Genomic DNA, 10929 nt, shown 5'->3' on the forward strand with positions numbered 1-10929 from the left:
AACAGTTGACCAATTCTTGCAGAATTTTTAAGTATTCATTCCTGATGAATAAGCGGTTGGCTAATTCATTTAGTAACACCAAAAAAGTTAACTGATTCATATAGAGTTATAGTTTTAATAGATTCACCTTGATGAATTTTTAGAACCATCTATCTTAGATTATATTAGATTATTTTATTAATCTTTTAATGCATGTAAAGTGAAGTATGAGTTCATTTTAATTGTGTTATCAAGTAGGATATAAGGTTTATATAAGCACTGAAATGAACAATTAATCTAAGTTTTCACTTTGCTTTTTTTCTTGGATTTCTTGATTGATTTCTTCACGAAATTTACCATAATTGTTGATATTGTCTTTATATAAAACCTATTTAAAACTTATTATCAACCAAGCATATCATTAGTCTATTTTTTGTTTTATTTTCATCATCAAAAAATATAAAAAAATATGAATATGTAACACCAAATGTTAACAAAAAATTGTTTTTAAAAAATAAAAATAAAATTATTAAACTCAATAGAGTTTATGACCTCAATCACGAGTATGATGGTTTAAGTTGTGATGCTATATCAATCCAATGTATCATCATTTTAATATCTTTTTTAAATGTCATCTTGATTTTTTCTAAAAAATAAAACTGTGTTTTTACTAGTTGTTTGGGTTGTCACTATGTTAATTGGGTTACATTTAGGAAACTATCATGCAAATTAATTTGAAATTAGGATAGATATAAAGTTAAATTAAGAGATTTCAAAGTTAATTTGTCGGGTCAATTTTAATGATAATATCAAAAAATTTCCTTAAACTTAGATATTTTGTAAGTTTTATTTTTTAAAAAATATGATTCAATCCAAAATTTAACAAGTGATACAACTAATTATTTCAATCTTGCTTTTAAGGTGATAGACGCACATCAAAATTAGCCCGTTAGTTAACAAGTGATGCAACTAATTATTTCAATCTTGCTTTTAAGGTGATAGACGCACATCAAAATTAGCCCTTTGAATTATATAAGAATTATTTATACAAGATTAAATAATTACTTTTTTATAATTTTATTGTTTTAAAAAAATTTATTTATATATTTTTAAGGATAAATTACTATGAGTATTCTATAGTTAAATTATTTTTATTTTATAAATATTTTTTAAATATTACACTTTATGCATGAAATTTAAATACAGATAAGATTGTAATTATATTTGAAATAATAATTAAATAACATTTTTTTTCAAAATATAGTATAGTACGCGCGCATGTGTCTATATGTATATATATATATATAAACAAAAAAATTAAAAAAAAAACTCGAGCCCCGTAAAAATTCAATGTTTGATCACTTTGGTTTGTGACTATTCATAGAAGAGTAAGGGAATGTGATTCTACAGGAAAATGGCTTACCAAAGTTATAGCAAAAAGAAAATTGAATTTGATTCGAGGCAGAGAGACTTTGAAGAATATCAAAGAAATATTTTTTTTTTCTCATCGGAATTCAGGAGTTCCTTTTGTTTATGGTTGATGAGGCACCATTATCATTCTTCTACGTGGACGATTAGCTTCTGATGGATGGGCCGTTGTTTTCATTAGACAGCTCTCTCACTCTTGTGTGAAACGACGACGTATTACTGCTCTCATTTTCTTATCTGAAAACCCTAGCCATCTCCCACTCCCTTTAATCCCTTACCTTCCCCCTCTTCACTATTGAAGTTTTAAATTTATTTTTTAAAAATTGAAGTCTTATAAATTTTATAACCATTTAAATTTATATAATTATTAATTTTAAAATTATAAAATTAGTTAAAATATATATAAAATAATTAAAAAAATAACAGAATGAACCAACCCCATCAAAACCTAGTGGATTGAGTGTGTTGTTGTTGATTGAAATACAGAATAGAGGCACTGAATTTTCTTGGATTTTGTTTTGATCTTCTCCTTTGTCACCTGTTGTGAAATCAATCTACAGTTCTTGTTTCTCCTCTTTTTTTTTTTTTTTAAGAAAAAACAAGGAGGGTGTGGGGTCGAAGAAAGGAAGAGGTATGATTTGTTAGCAAAAGCTAACAATTTTTAGGACTACATGTTAAGATATCCATGCGTTAATATTATATATAAAAGCATTGTTATATTTTGATTGATTTTTAAAATCTGACCAAAATTATAAAGTGTAATATTTAACAATTTATTTATAAAATAATTAAAAAAACTAAATTACAAGGTGCTTAGAATATTTCTAAGAATATTTTAGCAAATTACATAGCCAAAGTTAAACTTCACTGAGCTCGCTCCATGGATTAACCTCACGCACTAGTTCGTAATACAATAGAGTGTGTTTAGTACTTCATTTGAAACGATGTTTAGGTTTATTTTAAAAATACGTTTGATTTAAAAAATTATAAGTTGATGTGTTTTTTAGTATTTTCTGATAATTTTAATGTGTTTAAATTAAAAAATATTTTAATATATTTTTAAATAAAAATTATTACCCATCTTAATACCAAACACGATTAATGTTTACCAAATTATGTTTTGCAGGTTGCCAAATTCATAAGATAAGATAAGATATGTTTGCAGCACTTGTAAAAATACCATGGGCTTCGTCTCCTCAGCAGCAGGGGTGCTCATTAAATGGTAGATATGTAATATTTTTTTTTATTCAACCCAGCACAACCTTTGTATTTTATATTTATACACCTTCCTTCGTATAAATATTTTCCTTTTCTTTTTATTATGTTTTTTTATGAGTGAGAATTTTATTTTTAAGAATTTAATTTATTGTTATATGTTCTGTGTTTCTTTTTTAATTAATTGATGTTCAAGTGATGTATTAATCTTAATTTGTTTGTTACAATTTATAATAGTTTTTGTGTTAATTTATTTAACTTAAATCTTAGATTTATTTAAGCCTAACCCATGAAAATTAATCATTTAAATTCAAATATCTTTAATATCCATACAAAAATTACCCAAACCTAATATATCCATCATGCTCCAATTTTAAAAAAGAAAAGAAAAGAAGAATAAAATAGATTTTATAATTTGTAAAATATCAAAAATTAAATTGAATATAATTATACGCATAAATCTAACACAATTATATTAATGAAAACTTAAGATCTTACTAAGCAAGCAGCTGAAATATTGGATATGTCAAATATCATGGTCATCTTTGCATAGAAATGCTGGCTATCCCCCCTACCTTGTTCACAGTCAACAAGTCAACATACGACCTGGCCTTGCAAATGGCATTATCTTCTTCCAGTGGGTTTTCTTTCAGAAGCCAGAGGCCTTTTTATATGATTATTTCATTCATTAGATCAGCATCTCATTCCAAAGTATCATAACACGCAATAACTTCTCTTCACATTCGAATAACTAAGTTCAGATATATTTTCGTCTCAATCTTCAAGGAAGGCAAACAACTCCTGAAATAATCCAAGTAAAATTATTAACAATAAACAAAGCAAAAGTTTCCCATCAAATAATTTGTTGTTAGCCAGTTGCTTGCTTAGACAAAGGCATTATATTTCATCCAAATGCATGGTAGAACTCATGAATAAATGGAAATTTCAGAGATTAGCACAGAACAGGCCTTGCTGCATTCACAAGTCTCCAACATAGAATATCAAAGCATTTGGTCAACAATGTTCACATTCATTTTCGTCTTACGTTCATGTAGCATTCTAGTGCGATTGAGGTTAAACAGTACATCACAGATAGTGTGATAGTAGCATTACATGCTAGAAGTGCTAGCCCAAGTAAGGTTTTATTGGCTTCCAAGAGTGCTTGCTATGTAAGGTTTTAGTGGCCTAATAAGAAGAAAGGAGAAGGAAGAGTTATTTTGGGCTGAGGCTGCATTCGGCAATCTTCTCCCATGATTTCAGAGTCAAGTCCTCAGTATCTGTTTTCCACAATGCAAGGCGAGTTATTGGAAAGCTTAGACCACTGATGCTCTCATCAAGAATATTAGCTTTTTGTTGAGCCTCTTTCTTCTCATCATCCGTCAGATCACCATAAAGGAGACTGAGATGGGGCATGTAAGCTGCATATGTTATACAAGGTGTAGATTAGCAAAACATGCATGATCACAATGGAGAGACAATATGCTAACATTGCTGACAAATTTAAACAAGGCAGCCTCCAATTTGTTACAGATTATTAACTATAACAAGTGAAATGGGAAAAAATTTTGTGTATCAAATGGAGGCAGTGACCACCCCTCATCTTCACCCATCTTCTAAGCAAATGAGCAACACTACCAAATCTAAATATTAAGCCAAACAGCCTTGGTGAGCAGGTTTAGTGACATAAAACCCATAAACAAGTTATGCGTATGACATATAGTCTTCCCACATAATATAAACACAACACACCCGATTTTAAAGAGCCCTCTTCATGTTTGCGATCCATTAATAAAAAGTGATTGATGCAACATATCTAAGTAGGAGAATTCATGCGCTTTCCACTACAGAGAATCTGTCTAAAAACATGCTGATTTTTTTCAGGATGGAGGAAATATTTAAACCTTGGTTTTGACCAAGAAAAAATTGTTTGGTAATGCCATTGGAAGAACTTTTAGTGTAACGACAAGAAAATTGTAATTCAATCATCAGAAAACTAAAATGAGTTTATTTATGAACAATTAGCGGTTAATTTAGTTTTTCTATTTCAGATACTACATAAAAGGTACCCAATATCTCTTCTGTAAACTGCTTTTTTGTCAACAATTTCTTGTCATTAAATAGTGAATGGCGGTTCAATGGGAAGAGAAGTACCCCCATTGCATTCCCAAAAAGCCACAAACCACATGTCTTTACTGTTAATCGAAAAGAGAAATCAAGAACTCAGAAGCAACAGTGAACATGATGTCTGATGCAACAAAAACCAGTGCCTTTTTCCTTCTTTCTCTCAAGACTCAACAGATTCCAAATAGTTTCACTATTACAAGACTCACTTGTCTTCTTTATGGTTTTTATAACACTGGTCAAATGCTCACATAATCTTATGACTTAATTTCACATAATGCAGATTCTCCAGGTTTTCAGCGCCAGACGCTCATTTTACTGACTGCAGTACTCTAAGAATTCTACACTTATTTAAAAATCTTAGCAAGTAAAAGCACCCAATTACTTACCATTTCTTACCACCAAATAGCAACCTACCAATTAGCCTAGAAGCCACACCCTCCTACACTTGCCAGTTAACATTTTCTTACAGCCAAATTAATACAATGAATCTCAATTTCCCAGGCAATAGTATGCCATAATTAACCACACGTAACTTACCCAAATCCAACTCATATATGCTCCAAAATCAACAAAATCGAACCCATAAAAAAGAAGAAGAAAGACCCACCTCTTACTATTCATAAATGAAAAAGATGGCATTGAACTTACGAGTAGAACTCTTGTACCCAAAATGTCCACTACAACGTGCACCAGCTTCCACCACCTAAAAAAAAACTCCATTTTTTTAACAGGTGGGCATCCAAGCAAACTAGTAGCTGCAAGTTCAGTTCAATCATAAAACCAATCTAACGAAAACCATATAGAAAGAAATATTTATTGACTCCAATTTTTCATTTCTAAATTATAAATGGAGGAACAAGGAAAAAAAATCACCTCAGGCATTGCATGAAGCAGCAAATAAACACACTGATAAAAGAAAGTCCCCGTAGCCACACGATCAACTGTAGCAGTATATGCCTGCAGCCCATCACAAGCAGAATGAAACTTCTCCAACGCATCTTGCTCCGTTAAACTAATGGCCCCCACAACCGTGATGTGTGGCTCGAACTGGGGCCCACGAAACTCTGATGCGAGTCCGGCCATCAACCTCTTCAGCCTGCACCCCACATCTTCCGGTGGAATTGCCCACACCGAATAAACGTGCTTTTTGTCAGCAGGCGTTGATGTTCCTTGGGGGATTTCCATGATGACCGATGAGAAGAGAAAAAAATGAAAAACCTAAGGAGTTGCTATGAATCAAATGAAGGCGAGAGACAACAACATAAATCAAATAGTTATAATTAAGGGAGATGTAGTTTTTAAGTCCAACTGTTTGGCTTGTTGAGGGTAGCTTGCTAGAATTAAAAGGAAAAGAATAATACAATAAGTGTTTTCTGAGCATCAATGGCGGAGGGGTGAGTTGTCGCATTTAATAATTTGAGATAAAATAAAATGACACTTGCAGGGGTATATACTATTAGTATATGCTGGAGTGTAGGATACTTCCTGTGCGCACTACTCAACGCAAGGTCTATTGTCTAACATCATGCTTCCTTCCTTCTTCTTCCTCCTCCTCCTCCTCCCGCTTCCTTCCTTCTTCCTCCTCCTCCTCCTCCTCCTCTTTAATATAGATAATATTTTTAAAAAATATTTTTTATTTAAAATTATTATTAATATCTTTAATATTAAAAAAATAAAAAATAAAAAAATTTATTTTCATACTTTTCATATAAAAAAATATCTTAAAAATTAAACATTATATAATAACAAACAATCCCTTTTTTTTTTTTTCAATGTATGGAATATTCTCAGAATAATTTAGTTGCCAATAAAGTATTTTTTTTAAGATAATGTTTTTTATGTGATAATTTTTATTTTTAAAAAAATTTTATTTAGAAATATAATAAAAAAATAATGATATTTTTTGAATTATTTTTGATATAAATATATTAAAATTATTTTAAAATATAAAACAATAATTTAAATTTTAAAAAATTATATTACACGATTTTTACCCAAAAAACAAAGGATAAATCTTTCAATTCGCTGTGAAACATTCAATTTTTTCTTGAAAAATATCTTAAACAATTTGAATTTGACCACCATAATTTATAATGATAATGGAACATGAGAAGGTACAATCTCCGATAAAACAAGACTTTACGACGTGCTGCAATGTCTAACCACACAAGCTTGAAACAAAAAAATTATAGCTTGAAAAGGTACGCAATAGCATCCTTCAGTCTTTTTTTTTTTTTTTTATTTCCACTCTTGAATTACTTATATTTTTTTATAGAATAAATTGCGTTTAATTTCAATAAAATAATAATTTTCATGTAGCCTTGGACACCAAGAATCCCTCCAATCAGACAATAGATATCGTGCAACACTAGATGTTCTAAGAGTTGCAATATATTACGCAAAAATATTCCGAATTAAAAGATTATTTTTATTTTTAATACATTCTTTTCCATTTTTATATATTCCCTCTCCCAAAACACTTTCGAAGAAGATTCTAAGATGATTTATGGAACACAAATTCTTTTTTATCTAAAACTCTATAATAATGTGTAATTCTCATGGGTACCAATGAGCTGCAGAAGAGAACCAAAGTGTGTTTGAGGATTTTTATAGTACGAGGATGTACTTAATCCATGTTTTGATAAGAACAAGTCGACTTTAATGATAATTGGACCTTTCACTTGTTAAAACAACATGATATATAAAGAAAGAGGCCAATTTAATTTCACAATTGCATGAATTTTGTTAACCATAGAGCGACAAAATCAATTAATGAGGAATTCTGTCATCCATGTAAATTGAAAATTATGCACAAGAGTAAAAATATTATCTACCCAATTTTTAATTTTAAAAAGTATAATTTAACTGATCAGATTTTAGGTTTGTTTTATGAATATTATCAATTCGAGTCTCACAAACCTATAAATCATTAGAATATTACATATTCGTTAACTTTAAAGTCTATGAAATTGATTGAGATATATACAAGTTGGCCCAAATATCCAAATTAATAATAAAAAAAATATCACTTATCCTATTTTAAGCAAAGGACATTTTCAAAATCAAAATACATATAAGTCACATGACTTTTCTTCTACATACATCATGTTTGCATTTTTTTCATCAATAAAAGGTTTTCAAAATTATAATGAATATCTATTATTTTTTTCATTATTATAAAAGGTAATGGTAAGTTTACTTTCAAAATTATGAAGGGTGAATTATAAAGAATATTTAGAATATAGAAAAGTCTTCTAGTCCTTGAGATGTACTTATTCTCATAACTTAGGGTTATTCCCCTTAAAATTTACTCTTTTTTCTTTTAAAATAAAAATAAAGAAATAAAGAAATAATAGTAAGAAAGCTAGCAATTTGACAAAAACAAGCTGAGAAAGATTTCAAATATATAAAAAAATCAAGCTATAATTTTGAATGTAATTAAAAACTTAATCGTTTCTCATTGTATCAAAGACTGGGGAGACAATATATATTTAAGGTCAACTAAATGATTATTGGATGAATTCATATAAAAATCAAGTCTAAGAACATAATTAGATTTTTAATAGGCCAATTTGATTTAATTATCAGCTAAATTAAAATTTTAATTATATTTAAGAATTAATATGAGTCAAATTAAAGGATTAAATGCAAGGACTTAATTATACTTTAAATGAGTCAACTTAATTTTATTATGAACTTAATTAGTAAAAAAATAAGTTTGGAAGCCTAATTTGAGTCTAACTGAGAAGATAGAAATTTTAAAGGACTAAACTTAATTTTTACAAAATTAATTGGCTGAAATCAGCAAGAAAATTACAAGAAAATCAAACTTTAAAGTTAATTAGAGATTAAATTAGAGAAATTCACAGTCAATGATCTTTTCTAAAACATGTGCCAAACTCCAAGGACTTAATTGATTGAATCAGGGGTGAAATTAAAAGTTTAATGGTCAATTGAGGATCAATTTGCATAAATCCAAGACTAAAGACCAAATAAAAAAGGCACTAAAATTTAGGGTTGATGTTAAAGTTCTCCAAGGGCAAAATCACATAATATTAAAATTTCCAGGTCAATGAGAGATGCAACTAAAATCCATTAAAAGTCGAATGACTAAAATGAAATTTAATAAATACCTAAATTAAAACCCTAAAGTCAATCGATATCATTCTAACAATTAAAAAAATACTAGACGACACGTCGTCTAGTTACTGTTTATCATCTTCTTCTTTTTGCCTAAAAAACCATTTGGAAGGCTACTTTTCAAGGGTATTTAATGCTTCATCTCTCAATCAAACTAGACAAACCATATACCACTATGATGGCTTGGCATTTAACTATACTCCAGCATAAATCTCGTTGGCTGGTTACCATTACTATTGCCATGACGTCGTTCTAAAATGGCCAATCCTACAAGCCTTTCATAACAATTTTTGCAAGTTATAATGACATCTTTGAGCCAACAATTGAGATCCTCTCTACCTGAACCAAGGGCCAAGATTTGTCCTTAATAAAAACAAAATGTTCAGTTTTCATCCCTAATAAATAGGGGTGGATTCTAGGCATTGAGGATGAAGAAATGAGAGTTTAGAGTTGACTAAAAATCAGTCTCTTCCCTAGTTTTCTTTACCATTATTACTCTTCCCCTTCATTAACCTCCTCCACTGACTCATCTTCTCACTAGCAATAAGAGAAACCATCGTTAGCTTCTCTTTTATATCTCATACAATAATCATTAATCACTGATTAGTACTTAAAAGTGTATTTTTATCATGGTTTTATATCATCATTTTGCACTTGAAGTATCAATAACTCCTTAACCAAAGCATGTTTTATAATAATATATCAAATAATATAAGATACCTTTAATTTGTCGTAAATGTTCATTTTAAATGCAGGCCTATCACATAAATGAAAGGATTGATTGATGACTTGAAGAACTTAAATTGCAAGGATAAAGAGATGGCCAAACTTAGAAAAGAGATGTCGGTGCAATCCAAACCGGAACACTGTTCGGTAAATGGGTCATATCTGGAGCTATATATCTCAGATTTAGGTCCAATTTATATGGATGGAAAGGTAAGACATAGGCCTACAACTTTCATATGGAGCCCAAGATCTAAAAAGGCCATTATCAAGTCCAAATAGTAGCAACAACAAAGAAGCCCGAATCTGTCTTCCAGCCCGAGCACTGTTCGGTATTTTGGCCATATCTGGAGTTCTAGAAGTCCAAATGAGCTGAAGTTTTTACACAAGAAAGCTGAGACAATTGCCTACAACTTTCATGTTTGCAACTGGCTCCAGTTTTGACGTTATCAATGACGTTTTGGGCAGACAAGAGAAGATAAAGATTGTCACCAAGTCAAAAGTTGGCCACCCACTTATCAATTAGTCATCAAATCAATAGTTCCCATTTTTGGCCTATAAAAGGAGGCATTTGCCATGCATTTAGGCATCTTGGTGTTCAGATCAAGATCATGCTCTTCCTTTCTCTCTTTGTATTTTTTATGCTTTGTTTTCATTAATATTAAGTTTATGCCTTTCATTTCCTTTCCTTTACTTAGTTAACTTTTATGTTCTTATTTTGTTTATCTATTTTGCTTTCTTTCATTATGTCTAGCTAAGTTAATTATGTCAAGGTGAAAAGGTTACACTAATGGTGTAAGAATAAGTATAATGTAAACTTAATATGGACTTTAATGTTTGATACTAACATGTTTTATATTTGTTATCTTGTTCACTCTTTAATACTTTGCTTGTTAAATAACTAATCTTGATTTATGTTGTATAACACTTGGTACAACAAATGCTTGGCACTTTCATAGCCCATAATGTATGGTATAACCGACACCTGAGCTATGAAAGGAACTTGATTTATTGTTAACATAAGTTATAATCATGAATGCTTGACGAGATTTACAAGTATTAGCATTAATTGAATAAGATGACTAATGTAATCATGTTAACAATATATAATCTGATTGGAACCTCCTTTGTGTGTGGTTTCCAATTCAATAATAAGAGTTTATACTATACTTGTTTGATATACCATTAGTGGAACCTCTAACCTTGACATTTGTTATTATCATTGTTTAATCGTTACATTAATATTCCATCTCAAAGTTCTCATCTTCTTCTTCTTCTTCTCCTTCTTTTTCTTTATTATTATTATTATTATTATTATTA

The 10929-nt window shown here is 29.8% G+C and overlaps 1 protein-coding gene across 1 annotated transcript; it reads right to left on the reverse strand.

Annotated features, from left to right (window-relative positions):
* Positions 1 to 3574: 3574 nt before the first annotated feature.
* Positions 3575 to 6284, reverse strand: LOC105109138 (cyclic phosphodiesterase-like). Its single transcript, XM_011003735.1, has 3 exons — positions 5620 to 6284; positions 5395 to 5449; positions 3575 to 4040 (listed from the first exon to the last, which is right to left on the reverse strand). Exons 1-3 carry the CDS (start codon positions 5929 to 5931, stop codon positions 3835 to 3837), a joined length of 573 nt encoding a protein of 190 aa, XP_011002037.1. The 5' UTR covers positions 5932 to 6284; the 3' UTR covers positions 3575 to 3834.
* Positions 6285 to 10929: the final 4645 nt, after the last annotated feature.

Source organism: Populus euphratica, unplaced genomic scaffold, assembly GCF_000495115.2.
Source record: "Populus euphratica unplaced genomic scaffold, PopEup_1.0 scaffold208.1, whole genome shotgun sequence".
Classification (NCBI taxonomy): domain Eukaryota; kingdom Viridiplantae; phylum Streptophyta; class Magnoliopsida; order Malpighiales; family Salicaceae; genus Populus; species Populus euphratica.

What these genes read in the sequence shown, in the direction of transcription:
- LOC105109138 (XM_011003735.1), bottom strand. Translation starts at nt 5,931, where the DNA reads ATGGAAATCCCCCAAGGAACATCAACGCCTGCTGACAAAAAGCACGTT. An exon ending in TGCTTCATGCAATGCCTGAG is followed by an intron (nt 5,450 to 5,619) that starts GTGATTTTTTTT and finishes GTTTTTTTTTAG; the next exon opens with GTGGTGGAAGCTGGTGCACG. An exon ending in TGGGTACAAGAGTTCTACTC is followed by an intron (nt 4,041 to 5,394) that starts GTAAGTTCAATG and finishes TAACATATGCAG; the next exon opens with CTTACATGCCCCATCTCAGT.